This window comes from Scomber japonicus, chromosome 6 (assembly GCF_027409825.1).
Source record: "Scomber japonicus isolate fScoJap1 chromosome 6, fScoJap1.pri, whole genome shotgun sequence".
Classification (NCBI taxonomy): domain Eukaryota; kingdom Metazoa; phylum Chordata; class Actinopteri; order Scombriformes; family Scombridae; genus Scomber; species Scomber japonicus.
This window is the reverse complement of record NC_070583.1, coordinates 23126183-23143352: the sequence shown is the minus strand read 5'-3', so window position 1 is coordinate 23143352 and position 17170 is coordinate 23126183. Positions and strand designations below refer to the sequence as shown.

The 17170-nt window shown below is 41.4% G+C and overlaps 1 protein-coding gene across 2 annotated transcripts; it reads left to right on the top strand.

Annotated features, from left to right (window-relative positions):
- The first annotated feature begins 542 nt into the window (after positions 1–542).
- Positions 543–15801, top strand: hnf1ba (HNF1 homeobox Ba). Of its 2 annotated transcripts, none has more exons than XM_053320851.1 (10): positions 543–1232; positions 3284–3483; positions 3822–4089; positions 4179–4411; positions 8963–9117; positions 10278–10404; positions 10530–10712; positions 11355–11473; positions 11806–11850; positions 13869–15801. In XM_053320851.1, exons 1-10 carry the CDS (start codon positions 853–855, stop codon positions 13887–13889), a joined length of 1731 nt encoding a protein of 576 aa, XP_053176826.1. In that variant the 5' UTR covers positions 543–852; the 3' UTR covers positions 13890–15801. The 2 variants fall into 2 exon arrangements, with proteins under 2 accessions (XP_053176826.1, XP_053176827.1); XM_053320852.1 differs by having other exon boundaries at positions 544–1232; positions 4179–4399.
- Positions 15802–17170: the final 1369 nt, after the last annotated feature.

Here is a 17170-nt window from a genome sequence, read left to right as displayed (position 1 = left end):
GGGGGGGGGGGGGGGGCAGTTTTCTCCTTATTATAAAAAAAAACTAGACATAACGTGAGATATTTGACCTAATTAGATTATTGGGTTTCATTAAATAAAACAAACAATTGAATCACAGCGAAAATAGCCACCAGTACCTCATTAACAACACCATCAACACCTACTGAACATAATTAGCCCATTAGTAGCAGCCAACTAATGATAGCCTAATGAGAAGACTTAAAGTCTTAAATAATAACATGGGCTAGTTTGAGTCACTCAATTAGTGGGCGTAGATTGACAAAAAAGAATAACAACAAACACAAAAACATGAATGCATAATTAAATTAAATATGATTAATAAGTTATTTCTAGCAGAAAGTATCCCGGAAAGTATGAAAAAATAAAGCCACTACTGGGAGATCTGATCCAGCGATGTGGATATGTGCAGCTCGCCTTTCTTAAAAGTCTTTATGGCATATACAACAGGGTCCAAAGTCCATGAAAGTTTTGCTGATAAGGGGAGCCAATAAAAGCAGCAGTGCTGCAGTGTAAACACATGTCTACCTCAGCCCAGAGAGGGCCGTATTCTCTGGATTTACATCAGCCGGCCCACTCATTACCATGTTTTATATTCCCCCGCACTGAGAAAGCATCATGGCAAAGTAACTCCATCCTCCCCTCAACAGGGAAGTGAAGCAGCTTCTCGGAGCAGGTGTCAGCAGCGGTTAACTCCCCACAACACTGGACCAGAGAGGAAGAAAGGAAGTTTTTCTTTTTTCTACTGTTTAAAAAAAATATTCTTTCTTTCTCTCTTCACCTTTTTCTTTGCCCCAGCACGCACACACAGCAGGCCTATGTTGTGTTTTTTTAATGTTCTCTAAAATGGTATCCAAGCTGACATCCCTGCAGCAGGAGCTCCTCAGCGCCCTGCTGGACTCAGGAGTTACCAAAGATGTTCTGATCCAGGCCCTGGATGATATGGACCCGAGCCCGTCCGCCTTTGGAGTAAAACTGGAGAGCCTGCCCATGTCTCCCGCTGCTCCGCAGAGTGGCAAGATGAGCGCAGGAGAGCAGGACACGAAGCCCGTCTTCCACACGCTCACCAATGGTCACAGCAAGGGCAAGCTGTCCGGGGACGAGGGCTCCGAGGACGGGGACGACTACGACACGCCGCCGATCCTGAGGGAGCTCCAGTCCCTCAATACGGAGGAGGCCGCGGAGCAGAGGGCGGAGGTGGAACGCATGTTGGCGTAAGTTTTTTCTGCTACATTTGTCTCATTTAAAAAGTGGATCAAGTTACTAAAATCGTCTCAATATGAATGTGAAACTACAAAGTGAAAATTATGTCTTGCTAGTTTAGTCTTAATTAAGTGCGGCGCGCTATACACTCTAAAAAGTTAGAAAATTCATTTTAAATTAAGAAAAATTAGGCCTTAATTTACCTAAACTTTTTAAACTATCATTCCTTTCTTTGTTTACAATTTTAAAATAACCCGCCACGGCTTCGTTTTCACATTCTGGTTACTAATTATCCACATGGATTATTATTTCTTTACCTTTCCAAAATATCAGCTGAACTTAGATCTATTTATTATTAACTTTACTCCACCTCTCAACGATAAAATATCCGGCAAAGAGGCCACAACAGGGGAAAGTCAATAGAAAGAAGACACTTCTGACTGGGAATTTAGAATAAAAAATATGACTAACACGTTGGATAATAATAATAAGAAAGCATATGCCTATCATTTAATAATAATAATAATAATAATAATAATAACAATAATAATAATAATAATAATAGTAGTAGTAGTAGTAATAATAATAATAATAATAATGATAATAGGCACTATTAATAATACAGTTTGATTAACTCATTTACTAATTACTATAAATAAAGCAGTTTTGTTTTCTCCTTTTATTTACGTGACAGTAAACCCATCATGGCAATTTGACATCACTAATCCATTTATTTCCAATTATCTCACTCAAACCACTCGTTTCACTGTAAAACTAATATTTGAGTCTCTATCGTCGGCTAACAGGGCCGGAAGAAAATCCAAACGAACCCACGTGTAGTTAAGTTATTATTAATTTTATTCTATAAATCATCAACTGAAAGATACACAGTGGCGTGTGATTAGAGTGAATGGAGATCTGGTTATTCATTGTCAAAAGTTATAAACTAACATCTCCCACTTAACCAGCAGACTGAGATGTAGGCCTCCACATTCTCCAAAACAAACACACGCGTGTAGATTTGCTATAATTACGGATGTCAGTGTGTCTGGGCCCGCTAATCTCGGATTGTAAGGTAAAGACAATGTTTTTTTTCCCCGTTACAGCGTCACTGAAAAAAACTAAACAAAAACGTAGAGATACAGAATAATGTTTACTTCATATATTAAGTCTAGGTGTTATTCCTTAAAAAAATGTCTTTGAACTTTGATTTTATTTGAGATGTGCTGTCATCTCTAATTTTAAAAGCATATTCATCATCATATGGACATGTAATCCTGACCTCAAATTATCTTATCAAGACTCATTTTAGTAAAGACAATGACAGAATTTTAATCAAAGCTATTTTACATATTGTTGTTTTATGGCATGAGTTTGATCCTTTATTGGCTCTATAGTTTAACCAATATATTCATATATTACGCCTAAGAGATTTTTTTTAAAACCAGATTTTAAAATTTCAGTCTATTTAAAAATGGATGAGAACATTTGTGTCACATTTTCATTGTAGCAGAAGTTTACTGCAAATTGAAACTAATCTAACTTGTTTCCTGGTTGAAATCAGGAGTTTAGGCGACAAATACTAAGTCCAAGTTTCTCAACCTCACTGAATCCACTTGAACTAACCTTTGAAAATATTTACAGCCTATTGAACGGGCAACAATGATAAATGGGTTGTCTGTGAGGGTACTTACTATCGTTACAGCCCCTTTTAAACTTGAGACCTTGCAAAACAGTGAAACTAGAGGGAAGGAACAAGTCCATGAGCGGCTGAGTGTTTGATCATAATGTTTTTATGTCTCTAGACTTTGTAATTGGTGCAAATACACTTTTAAAATCAACTAAAGCATGTTCTTAAAATCTCTCCCTTCTACATGTAACATTTCTTCATGCAACTCATAGTAAATTGATAGTATGATGTAGAATAAAAAAACTTTATTTCAGCCATATAATCTGTGTAAAACTGGTTTTGTTCTTTACTACTTTCCCCTCTGTAGCTGCTCATAGGTCAGAGGAGAAATGAGTCATGTTTTCTGCTTATGTGTTTTATCTGAACCCACAGAGAGGATCCATGGCGTGCTGCCCGCATGATCAAAGGTTACATGCAGCAGCACAACATTCCCCAACGGGAGGTGGTGGACATCACAGGGCTGAATCAGTCTCACCTCTCCCAGCACCTCAACAAAGGCACGCCCATGAAAACGCAGAAGCGAGCGGCCCTCTACACCTGGTATGTCAAGAAACAGCGGGAAATTCTCAGACGTAAGTTAATATTTGAGTTTCTCACAGCTTGGCCCTGGCTTGCTTTTTATTTGGGTTTCAAACCTGCAGGGATATTGCAAAGGATTGAACATTTCCTCATGATAGTGGATGCAGCAGTAGGCCTGTCCTAGATCCTGTTATTGAGCGTTATAATTGAAAAAAATGCATGCTTCACTCTTTTGTTGTACTTTGTAATATTCCATCCAAAGGAAACAACAAACCAGCATCTATAGATTGAAAACACCACTCTTATCTGTGTTAATAATAATAATTAGTATTATTATAATGATATTTAGCAGTTCCACTTTCATTAAATGTGCCTCCTCTTATTTTTGCAGAGTTCAACCAGGCAGTGCAAGGCTCTGGCAGCAATATGTCAGACAAAGGCAATCAGGATCCGGTGTTTTTTTTCCCAGAATACAACCCAACCGGTCAGGGCATGGGTCAGCCCGGTGAAGATGTCGGCAGTGAACCCTCGTGCAAGAAAATGAGACGTAACCGTTTCAAATGGGGGCCTGCGTCACAACAGATCCTCTACCAGGCCTATGAGAGGCAGAAGAACCCCAGCAAAGAGGAGAGGGAAGCTCTGGTAGAAGAATGCAACAGGTGGGCAAACATGACAACTTCCTGTACCTTCCTAGTAAATATCAATATCTGTCCAAATTTCTCACTTTGTACAATTTTGTTTCCTGCAGAGCCGAGTGTCTCCAGAGAGGCGTATCCCCGTCCAAAGCTCAGGGCCTCGGCTCTAACCTGGTCACAGAAGTGCGAGTCTACAACTGGTTTGCCAACCGACGCAAAGAGGAAGCCTTCAGGCAGAAGTTGGCCATGGACGCCTACACCCCGACCCACAGCATCAACCCTCTGCTGTCACACAGCTCGCCACATCACCCCCAGACCAGCGCTTCGCCTCCCAGTAAGATGACAGGTAGCGTTGTTTAACGTGCAGTTTAGCGTCACAGAGAGCACATGGGACATATTATATGCTACTGTTGCTTATGTTAGCAAATAGAGCATGATTAGTGACAGAATAATCATACAAATATTTCCTAACTTCAATTTAGAGATACATTTTTCAGTAATGGTTTCAAAAAGTACATGGTTTTGTTTGTGAAAATCCTGTCAGAAGCACAGCTGATGTGATCAGAGTGGCAGAGAAAGAGGGGGCAAGTGATCAATGAGCGTGAGTGAGTGAGCTGAGCAAATGCCATTGTTATTCTGATCTTTGAAAACACACTGAGAACAATCCACATTGTACCTGCAATCTCCACTCCAAAGTCAGCATGGAGAAGCATGACACAAAGGGTAGCAATCCTGTGACAGGCCAGGGTCAGGCCTGGGTCAGGGAAGGGGGACAGACACATCCAGATCACCTCAACGTTACGCCATCACCACCCCCCCACCCCCCACCCCCCTCGCCATACAGGTTGCTAATGACTCCTCTCTGAGAGTTGCCAAAACAAGGAAATGCTGTGTGGTATTGCTCTGACCATTTCACCCCAACCTGCTGTTTGCATTCGCAGTAATTAGTATTGACTGAGTGTACCTGGTGTATACGACATAAAAACAAAGCTGATAGGCTTCACAGAGCATTTACCCTCCGTACCATCACTCACCCTCCATAAAACTGTGATTTGAGAGACTCACTCAGAGCCTATTGTTGTCCTCTCGTGTCCGAACACGAGGTGAGCTTTGAAGGGAAAACAAGTTGTTTGCCTTGGCTTGCTCTTTTACCTTTGGATAAACTGGTCCCACTTGTGGATTGTCTGTTTGCTTGAGTTTTGTGTTGTTGTCGCTCAGAACACCTGACCAGGCATTGACCTCAGGTTGTGGAGGCAGAGGGGTCAGCAATATGGTTGTAGCGTCAGAAGGGAAGGGTCGCTGGCGGAAAGCACTTTGCTCCCCCAAAAACCCTCAGCTGGCTGCTTACAAGGTGTCCTGCTGGCATCCTGCCGACAGCATCAGCTGTTTTTCAGTGTCAGCCCCTGGCCTGACAATAATATCCCAGCAGGGCGTCTCATTGCGTTGCTAGGGCACGGCCTGTATTATGCATGCTTAATGGACAATTAAAATCCTTTGCTACTACATCTCCCAGGCCTTTGATAAGGGGCTCCTCTGACTTCTACTCTCTATACTCTGGCTTGGCAGGGGGTCCCATTGTCTGTGGTGTATTAGAAGACTGCAGTGACTGTAACCTAGGTTCATTTATCTCTGCTGGGCCTTAAGGAGGACTGATTTTAAAGCCCCCCCCCACCTTTATGGGTATTAGTATAGTTGCTGAGGCTGGGCGCAGACTTGGAGCAGCAGGAGCTGTCCACTGGGGTATTGGCTCTTTTCTGGCCAGACAGGACTGATGACCCCTTCTTCGCCTATAGAGAAAGCTAGTAATCCCCCTCCTTAAATTGTCGCCACACCTTCAGTCATATGAGAAAGGTCGCTGCTGGGTCAAATCAAAGAATTTCCTCTTACTTTGGGAGTTTTTATTGATTCTGTTACGGTTCGTTGGATAGATGGTCACAACTGGATAGACAGTCAAACAGTGACAAGCAGTTTTGATTAGAGCCTTTTTTTAACCTTTAGAAATGAAACTGATCTGAGGGAGATTACATATTTTGTTAGCACACACCTGTGTTGTCCTGTGCAATATTTACCTACTGTCCAACCACTAATAATGTTTACTGAGCTTAACTAATCCATCTTATTTAGGGCCTTTCACTTTGAAGCATGAATGAAGCAATTAAAAGAGGATTTTCCCCAAAAAACAAAAAACAAAACAATGTATAAACTCAAGTATATCTCGCTCAATCATCATTTATGGCCCACTAGAAGTTTGTAGCAGTGTATTTATTTGCAAAGACCCTGCATTCTGTCTGTATATTCTTATTGTTTTATTATTTTGCTGTGTTTGAGTTGTTTCTTGGTATCAGCCTTTGGGGAGTGGGCGTGTAGCCCCAAGCAACAGTCAGGGTGTGAGGTTGGGACTCACAGCATCACGATCAGGTTATATATCGCTGTCTCGGTCTCTCTCCTCTGCTTTCAGTCTGTGTCATGGATGTATGAAGAGAACAGGTCTGTGTCTGTTTGACTGAGGGTGGGGCTGAGCTACACACACACACAAAACACAGAAGCCATAGTGGACAGGTTGAAGCCAGATGGATTTTTTGCTGGATTTTCATTCATATGAAATCCACCGCTGTGAAACAATCAGAAAATTATGTTTTATTTATACGATTCAGTACTTTGTTCTTGCTGCCACCACTCACTCTCATTCATTCACTCTCTAGCTCGCTCAACCACTGCTGCTCTCTCTCTCTCTTTCTCTCTCTCTTGTGTCATTAAGCCGGAAAGGATGGAACAACTTTGAATGTGTATACAAACAGCACCTGACAAATCCTGCACAGCTTCTTTGGGTGATTGATTTGATAAAAAAATGCACTGAGTTTAGAAACTTGTGATTTTCTTATACTAAAATAATGCTAATGCAGGCGAAAGCACCATGAAATTGAGCCAGTGCTATGTAAGCTGAGCTGCATCCTGCACTTTAAAAAAAACTAGCAGACTCAGAAGTTCCAGATCAGATACATTAGCAGGGGGGATTATCCGTGGGTTGCGTTGCTTTCTGTCACCTCAGGCTAGCTTGGAACAGGGACACACTCACAGAGAAGATGGCTTAGCTCTGCACTTTCTACTTGCACTGACTGTGTCTCCCAGAGAGCCACAAAAAAGAGACTGGATACGTCCTGCAGAGACCCAGGAGGTCTGTTATATGCAGCAGCACTACAATGGGCACTGCCTGGGGTTGGGGAGGCAGGCTTTGATATTACATGGGTCACACAGGGAGCTAGAGCCTTTTAAACCTGCTCAAGCCTCTTGCTACCACTCCCCTTCTGAAGTTCTCGCCCTCCCCCTGCCTTCAAAGAGCAGTCCTTGATTCTATGAGGATTGTGCCATCATATCAGAGCAAAGTCTAAGCTTTACAGAGTCTTTTAGTGAAATGATGGTAGAAGCCGTCTCTTAACTTAGCTTTCTAGAAACTCAGGAGTCTCTTACTCCAAAGTTCCCTGCAGCTAGAATCACTGCAACGACCAAAGATAAAAAAAAGTGGCTTGAATAGCATCCTTTTCTCCCTCTGACACTTTAAGAGGTCGCCCAGCTTTGAGATAACTGTTTTTTTATGAGTCCTACTCTATTGTGTGGCAATGGGGGTCATGAGTCCAATGGAGTGCTTTATTGTTCTGCGTCAGTGTTTACAAGGCACGGTGGAGTGTTGTGGGGTTGCGAGTATGTTGGAGAGGACAATATGAAGTCTGTGGGCTGGACAAAATGGAGGACAGGTACTTAGATAATGAAATACGGTGTCTGTCTTTGCTTCAGACACAACAATTCAACATTTTGGGATATTTGCTTTTCTTCTTCGAGTTGGATAAGAAGAACTATGCCACTCTTATCCTAGAACTGAACTATTTCTTTACATGCATGGCATCTTATGCAAGATTTTTACTAATTCTGCTGCAATGCAGTTGATACAAGTTAATCATCAAAAAGCTTAAAGACTGATGATCGTTTAGGATTTCCTCTGTCAAAAATGATTGCTGTTTTGTTTTCTTTGACACCTGAAGCAAACTTTCAGATCTGCAAACACATCCTGTTCCAGTTCCCAGTGGTGACAAGGAATCAATGACCTTCCCATTGGTCACATTTAGTGTCAGTGCCTCTCCCTCTTTTTTATCTTGAAAAGGCTGTATATCAATGCATTCTGTCATGTCTGACCGACTTCAGTGGAGCGTTCAGGCAGTCACACCTGGGTCATGGACAGAGGGCTCAGGGAAGATGGGAGATTTGAGTGCAAACATAGTCTGTCTCTGCACTGTCACATTGAGGGAGGGACGCTCTTTCTGTCTGTGTGAGGCTGAGACCACAGGATAAGAATGTGTTTGACATTGCTTGTAATTGTGTAATGTTTACTCTGTTGGTATCAGAGAGGGCTTGCATTGATAAACAGGCATTTGATTGTTGGTTGTGGGGAGGGTCGAAGCATTCCTTTGGGCTTCCAGTGGGAGACAAAAAGTAGTCTAGACATAAGATTAAGTGATGGCACTAAAAGAAGAGCTTTGTTTTTATTCACTGTGAAAAAGGTGAAATTATACTGACATTATTAGGAACTTCATTTGTATGCTAAATGGAAAGTCTGATGGGAGTTTTGCTGTAGCGAGTGCGTGTACACAATGAATGGCCTTGGCTGAGCTAAGCAGATAGGAGCATGGACGGGTCAATGTGTTTGTTTGCTCTATCCTCCCCCCATCTGAGTCAAAGAGCAGGTGAGATTGGTTGGTCGGAATGAGAGCGGCGCTGCTCACCACAGAACGAGGCCTGTGCCACTATCTTTCTGCCCTATATAAGTGTAGTAGTTGTAGGACACAGTGGCTGTGAGCCAAGACAGCTGAAACTAACTCTCTGTGTCTCTCTTTCTCTCTCTCAGTGCGCTACAGCCAAGGACCCGGTGAGGTCACGTCCTCCACAACCATCAGTCACCATAGTAGCAACGCCATGGCGACCAGCCAGTCGGTGCTCCAGCAGGTGTCTCCGGGAGGTTTGGACCCCAGCCACAGTCTGCTGTCACCTGACGCCAAGATGGTGAGTGAACACACCTGGGCCTTCGTGGCCTCAGATTAGATAAGAGCCGGTCTGTGTTTAGCATAAACGTACAAAGCAGGTCCTGAACCTCCTCTCCAGTGGACCTACTGGCAAGAGCCAACAATTAGCACATTGTGCTGCTCTGTTTGGAAGGTGGAGTCGAGGTGGCAGGCCATGGCTGGAGTCACACTCAACCTTCACCAGAGTGCACCAGGCATGTTCATTGCTCAGCCAATAAACCTGACAAAGAAACATTCTGTTCTTATTGATTAAATGCCTTGAAAGATGAGACACAGGTGGAGTTGCTTGTTCTGCCGGAGAAATGACGCCAACATTTGATTATGTCAGATTGTTTTTCCTTCTTCAGAGTTTCTCCCCTCTGCCCTAGTCCAATATTTGATCAGTGACAAGGAAACCTGTGCATAGACCCATAATGTTTGAGAAATATTGCAACATACTTTTAGTACAGTATAGAAAGTGTGATTTACTGTCAAAACACACATAAATAAACACTAACACACTAAACACTAATAAACAGACACTAATATTGCTGTAAGTTCATAGCTCTTTGGAGCAACATTATGTGACAAACTCACAGCAAGGACAGGCTGTGCAGCAGGGCAGAGCTGACAGTTCCTTATTTGCAGATGTGCGTCTGGCCAGGTGGGAGGGTCTCGATCCAGATAACTATTAGATAATTACTGTAAATGGATAGATAGTTGTGTTGTTTTGTACAATCCAGTTTGTTTTTCTTCAAATTTGCAGTAAAGTGTTTATATAAACCAACCTGCAGATACAAACCATACAAACCATCTGTCAATGTACATTCGCAACAAAAATTCACACACACACTTCAGTCTTCCATACAGACATTTTTCATATGATTTTTTTTTCTGTTCCTTATCAGTATTTTCTTGTGTGCTGTGTATGAGTGGAGTTACACAAGCTCAGTGTTATACAAAAGAATCAGAACTAAGTCAACATTAGTGTCTGTTGTTTGTTTAGCAGCAAACATCTGTTTCACGTTGTACATACATTTAAAGTGAATTTACTTAGCAGATATTCCAGCCTCCATAACTTGTAGTCTGTTATAACAAATACTACAGCAGCAAAACTGTGTTGCAATTTTATATGTTTATTTATTTTGTATCTTGTTTCAGATTTCGGGTTCAGGTGGAGGACTTCCCCCTGTGAGCACACTGACCAACATCCACAGTTCCCATCACAGCCATCAGCAGTCACAGAACCTCATCATGCCTCTTTCTGGAGTCATGGCTATAGCACAGAGTAAGTCCTCTATCCCTCCATATGACTAAACACAGAAAATTCAGTGTAAAAACTATGACTCTATTTTATCATGAGATGGCTTTCATTTGATCTGAAATGACCGAGATCTGGTTGTGTCTCGTCAGGTTTAAACACGTCGCAGTCTCAGACAGTGCCAGTGATCAACAGTGTGGCGGGCAGCCTGGCAGCGCTGCAGCCGGTGCAGTTTACCCAGCAGCTTCACAGCCCACACCAGCAGAGCCTGATGCAGCAGTCTCCCAGCCACATGAGCCAGCAGCCATTCATGGCTACTGTCACACACTCACACAGTAAGTAACAGTTCTGCTGTCTTATTCTTTGTAAACGAGCCTTCAAGTCAGTTTTGTAAATCAAATATGTCAGTTGTTCCCAACCTTAAGTAGTACCTTAAGCCTTAAAGGGGAAATATCTTGTTTTTTGTGATTTTCAGTTATTTATATACTGTTATAACATTGGATTTGTGAAGTTTATATTCCATGCAAAGAATTGCAAAAAGAAGGAAAATCCAACTACTGTAGGACAGGAGCTAAATCATATCAGACATAGGCTGAACTGAAATCATGCAAAGATATTCCAGTAGAGCCCCAGAATTAAAATATGGATCTGGAAAAAGCAATGTCTATGTGACATTGGTATGAAACAGTAACTATTCCTTCTCAAATTATTTAAGTTCAAATTTGTAGAGGCTTCGTAAGTCATTTAAAAAAAATTTCCTGTTAATCGTCTTGTGCTCTCTTAAAGTTGTCTTTTCACACTCTTTCAGTTCACCTATTCAACTTTTTTAACATCCTATTACATAACCTGTAGATATTGAATATTTTAAAACAGCTCGTTCTTGTTATCAATAAGATGTTATAGAGTAGTTTTAAACCTGATATTGGTCTTGAAATGTGTTTGCTAATCTAATTATTTGTCTTACTTTTCTTCTGCAGTGTACCCTCACAAGCAGGAACCCCCGCAATATTCCCACCCGTCACGCTTCCCCTCGGCCATGGTGGTCACAGACGCCAACAGCATCAGCACCCTCAGCTCCATGTCCTCAAGCAAGACGGTCAGTCTTTATCCCACATGGCAAAACACATCACACTAGCCACAGTTAGACACACCATCTGAACTTTTTCTGCCTGTCTGCAAATTTTAGTCCAAAATCCAGCATCTGTAATCATTATCTTGCTATTTGCATGTGAATCAGCCGTAAATGTGAGTTATTATTATTGCCATTTTTGCTGTAATGCTGTTGTGGAGTACAGCACCTTCAACTGATTCTGATTGAGATGATTAACATCATCACAGCACACACTGACAACAGGAACTAGATTCGGTACAGGAAGAAGTGTGTGTGTTATGACTGTGTGTTGACTTGTTTAATTCCTGTCACATTAGGACGCTCCCGTAAACAAGATGGTGCAACTCGGGGGTCTCTCCTGGGTAAATACAATTTTATCAGTTCAGTCACACAGTTTAAATGAGTAATATCACCAGAACTGCACAAGTAGTCAAATAATTTGATATAGTTGAAGCTGTTTTGTTTTTTTTACTTTTAAAGCCTTTACTAGCTGATGTTTAAGATCAAATGCTTTCATTTTACTTCAGAGTAACAGACAAGACAGAAACATGGATAGTATACTCCTCAGAATTCCTATTTCCTCTTAAACAGCCGTCTAATCAATCACCTGTTCCCTCAGCCTGAACGGCCCTTGATTAATGCACCCTCCTTTCACTTTCCTCTCCCTGGTGAGAGTTACCTCTGCGATCAGGAAATGAGCCCCACTGTTAATCAAAGTTCCTGGTGTCCTTCTGCTTTCCTCCATGCTACAGTGAGGCTGGAGATGAGATGGGCCTAGTGGGGGTGGAGGCTTCTCTCTCTCTCTCTCTCTCTCTCTCTCTCTCTCTCTTATTTTCTTTTTTTTTTTTTGGGTCAGTAATTACGTCTCTTCCTCTTTCCGACTTCTCCCTGCTCTCGGTGATCGCTCTAGCCTGAAATGTTGTCCACGGTGCTTTCACACGCTCAATTTCCCACGCTGAGGCAGAGTGCTTGTACTGCCGTGCTGCTACTGACAGACTGATGGGTTGATGGGATGAAAGCTCAGAGCGTGGTGTATTCTCTGTGTAGTCAGGAAGTCACACAAAATCTCTCAGAGGCTATGAAATAGGCACCTTTCAGTTCATCTACTAAACTTTTACAACACAATTGAGATGTATCTTGTGCTAAAAGCTGTACCTAGTGGTGGATTACGTAACTATTCCTGCATTTAAAGTCCCACTATTAATATAAATGTACGCATACTGAAGAAAATTATGACTGACTTATCAATATAGAAGAAGCATTTTACTGCTGTAGATGGTTGACTTTTACTATTTTTGGCTAGTTTGAACTATTTCCTATATCACAAGTTGTTTAGTTGAGTGTCACAATGGTCTTCAGATGAATCTTAGGGGGTGTGAAATAATTAATGGGAGAGTAAAAAACGCAAAAGCAAAGCACTGTAACACAGATTTGCATTTATTTTAATAAATATTTTTCAAATGTTCTATTTTTTGTGAAATACTGATGCCCTGGACAGCTATTTATAATAAAACCATCTGGGAAGTTTTTTGCTTTATTTTTTGGGTAAAATAAAGAGTCACAAGGCAACTGATGTGATCTTTGCATTGTATTAGGTTTATGTATTTTAACCTGCATAGCAACTAGTAACTGCACCTGTCCCAATATGTAATAAAAAGTGCAGCAAATGAAGTAGAAGTATAAAGTAACATAAAATGGAAAGTTAATAAGAAGTACTTACTGTCCCATACTGGCTATGCACAACACCACGCTCCGACATTTCTCAAACCCGTTTATTTAGAGAGCAATTAGTGAGCAGACTCTCCCAGGTATTTTCTTATCAGGACGTTATTTGGACGGGGCAGCCTTCTTCTCATGACATGACCAACATGCTCAGGCTTTGTAACACTCATTGTTTACTAAGAACCCTCCATTATACCTGAGACTGTTTAAAACTCACCTCTGCTCACAGCCCAGTTTCTAATGACTCAGGTCTTAGCTACAGGTCAGCTTTATCAGGTGAAGCTGTTTGCTGGCTGTAGGGTCACACCAGGGTCAGCAGCCTCCACCCCAGGAGAGGCAAGAGGAAAATAAATTCCACAAACAATCTAAAAAAAAAAAAAGAAAAAAAAGAGAGAGACCATTTCAATGGAAACAAGGCTTTTCAGCGTCAGGAGAAGAGGGATGAGGAATTTATTTGGTCAGGTGTGGCACATGAAGGTGCAGGGGTGACGTATTTACATAGGTTTCATTTGTCAGGTTGCTCTCAGGAAGCTTTGGAAATGATGCACATATACACCTGTGATACAGCACAGGGCAGATTGTATTTATTGTTTTACATAACGCAGGCCTGCTTTGTCTGACATTTTGTCCTCTCTCTCTCTCTCGCTTTCTCTTTCAGTGTCCTCTTCAAGCTTGGTGAGAGCGTCCACCTGACTTCCTCAGTGCCCAGCAACTGGAGCACATTTTTCCACCCTCTCACTGCGGTAACCATGACAACTCTTAATAACCAGCAACGGTGCGCTGGATGATGAGTCAGTCAACAAACGAGAAGAGTGACGATGTTGGGCTTGGCGGTGAAAATGAGAAATGGGACAGAGGAAAAAAAACAAAAAACAACTCACTGCACCTGAAAGTGAGGAGACTGGATTCCCCTCTGTCACACACAAATGATCAACAAGGACAAATTCTTTTAATCTTTGAAAACAGTATTCAATTTTCAAGCCCCTTTTCAAAAAAATTTGTAAGAGACAGTCATCCCTTCTGTGACATTACAAAGGAACAAACACCAAGCACCAAAAACCGCTCTTGAACTACATGGCATGGACCTGAATAAAAGCTTAGGGTGGGCTTATACTAAACTGTGATTTAAGGTGGAAATATGAAGATCCACTGACACCAACAGAGACAGTGATACACCTCTGTGAAGGTTGACAGACTTGGTGAAGGTGATTCACTCAAACCAAGTTCCTGGATGCCTTTTGACGGTCCACACAAATCATGCTCCCCAGGACTTTGAACTGTGTGACAATCACAATAACCTTGTATTGATCTTGTGCATACATTAGCGATTTGACATTCTTACTGGGCTGAAAAGGAGTCTTCCATTTTATTCTGTCACACACTCAGTTTACTGCACTAGTGATTGTGCAGAGTTTCTTGCTCGGGGGGATTCATCATCTCGAGTTGTTCAATGTGTATACTGTGATTGAAAAGACTTTGACAATCTTGAAAGGACTATGCAATGCGTCTGTTAGGTGTATGCAATGCTTTTTATAACTGGATTCTGCACAGAGCTCCACACATGTGAGACTAGAAATGAATATGCACCATCAGTGAAGGCACCAACAATTATTATAAACTGGAGCTGGAGCTTTTGACAAAGCTGCCTGTAAAATGACACACAAGTAGACAGATGTGTAACAAATACAGCAGAGGATAAGAGTTTGAATTTAGGTACGGCTCATATTTGTCATGTCTCAAAAGCGAGCCTGCTATATCTGTAAACCAGGTCTTGCCGTAAAGGGGGAAGTGGTGGGGGTGACTCACACACTTTAAATGTGGTCCTTTGCCTCCATGGAAACCTCTAGCTGTTGTTTGCACACTGGTTCAGGTGAATTTCAGGAATGGGACTCACCCTCCCTTCCCTCTCCCACTTCCTGCTGCAATGTGAAGAGATACAAAAAAGGACAAATATTGTTAATAATACTCCTCATCATACTGTAAATCATGGCGTAGGACCCCCCGGGGTAGAATGAAAACATTGACAAGTATCCAGAAACAAAACAGTCATCATAGTCTGGCAATTTGACATGAAAGCCAACAATGTTGTGACAGCGGCAACTCTAATCAAACAGGAATCCACAAAGACATGAACGCTGGGGGAGAGGAGCAGTCGCTGAGGGTTCAGACACCCACACTGACAGTATTAGACACTCACAGTCCCAGAGTAGCTGGTGAATGGTGGGAGAGTGTGAGACGGGGACCAATTTAAGTTTTCTTTCCACTATAACTGGACAAAAAGATAAATTTGATCAGAAATGGAAGCAGAAACAGTGCATATCATAACGCAGGTATGGTAGATCCAGTCTCCTGTTCAATATTAGGTCATTACGTTGTTATTATTATGTTGGTTGGTTTGTGACTGTTATAACTACATCTACTGCCATCTGGTCAGAGGGCACTCATACTTGTGTGACAGGACATGATTCCCCCCCCCCCACCCCACCCCCTTCTTAATGTATTATTTTTGTATAAAATTGAAATCAATCATAAATCATTATTTATACTTTCTGAGAATATATTGATATTTCAAGTAAAAGTTTTTTTTCAAAAATGAATTTATGGTTTCAGTCGTTTTGTTTGAACTAAGGAACCATTTCTTGCTGTTTTCATCATGTGTGTAGATTGTCAGTAGTGATAAAAAACACAACTTTACTTGAGTTTTTAATTTAAGCCATCATATACAGCAGATACCCACACATATTTCTTCACATTATGTTAGCAATGTTGAAGATAGAGAACTTTACAAAGCGAAAACAGAAACAATTACAGTCAGAAGTGGATGAAGATAATAATGGGAATATTTTAGGACACAGTATATCAAAAAAATGAGGGAGTCTTAAAAATTAGGCTTCTAATTAGGTAGATGTATAATAGAGTCATGTGTATTTTCTGCATAATAATTGATATAGTTATTTCTATGACTTGTGCTGCTTAATCAAGAGCTCTTGATGCTATAGTCGCATACAGACAGAATGGTGAGGTGCAGTTGGCGAGGTAATAAGACCATCAAATCTACATTTTGTTAGTCTTGCCGCTCAGTGAGGCTTTACATAGACACAGCAGTGCTTTGCATTTAGCTAAATACTAACATCATTATGTTAACATACTCACAATAACAATGTCAAAGTAGCAATGTTTAGCAGGTACGATGTTTGCATTTTCACCATGTATTAGCATGAGAACATTTACACACTATCACGCACAAAATAGAGCCAAGGCTGATGGGAATGTGATTAGGATTGCAGGTTTTTGGTCATTAAGTACTGGGCACAAAATACTTTGGAGTAAACAAAGAGGAAGAGGAAATTACAAAACCAAATGTCAGGGCAATCCCTCCAATAGTTGTCTAGATTATTCACTCAAAACCACAAATGTAAACCTAAAAGGCCTAAATATGGCCCATAAAGAGCAGCCATATCCATAATAAAGACATCAAGTTTGCATCATGCAAAACATTCATTGCAAAATACAAATGTTGCTTGCATTTGGATTGTTAGCCAGCTGCAGTACTTGGTGAATGCCCTCACTGCACTCTTCTACCCCTGTGTTGACCTGCAGGCTCCGTCATGGAGCCATGCTGGGAAAAGCCTTGTAATCCACTGATGTTGCTCTATTTGGTTTTCAATGAGGCCTTTGATTTCCAGACCCAGGAAGCCTCTAAAGATCTGAGCATACCTCTTTGACTTCTTTTCTCCAAAAGAAACGGAAATATTGGGAGACTCATTAGCATCTGTTAGAGTCTGAAATACAACACCAAGCTCCCTAAACATCACAGTTAATTCAGCTGCCAAACAGCAGATTCATTAGCAGCTCTAAGATATTAACTAAAGAATTTGTAATTCACAACATTTGCTGATCAATTAGTGCTAAAATGTGAGTCTGGTTGTACTCCATGTGCTTTGAAGAATTTTTTGTGCC

Excerpts from the sequence above, each read along its gene's own strand:
- hnf1ba (XM_053320851.1), top strand. The coding sequence starts at position 853 with ATGTTCTCTAAAATGGTATCCAAGCTGACATCCCTGCAGCAGGAGCTC. Across the intron at positions 1,233-3,283 it reads GAGGTGGAACGCATGTTGGC|AGAGGATCCATGGCGTGCTG; the intron begins GTAAGTTTTTTC and ends CTGAACCCACAG. Across the intron at positions 4,412-8,962 it reads GCCTCCCAGTAAGATGACAG|TGCGCTACAGCCAAGGACCC; the intron begins GTAGCGTTGTTT and ends TCTCTCTCTCAG.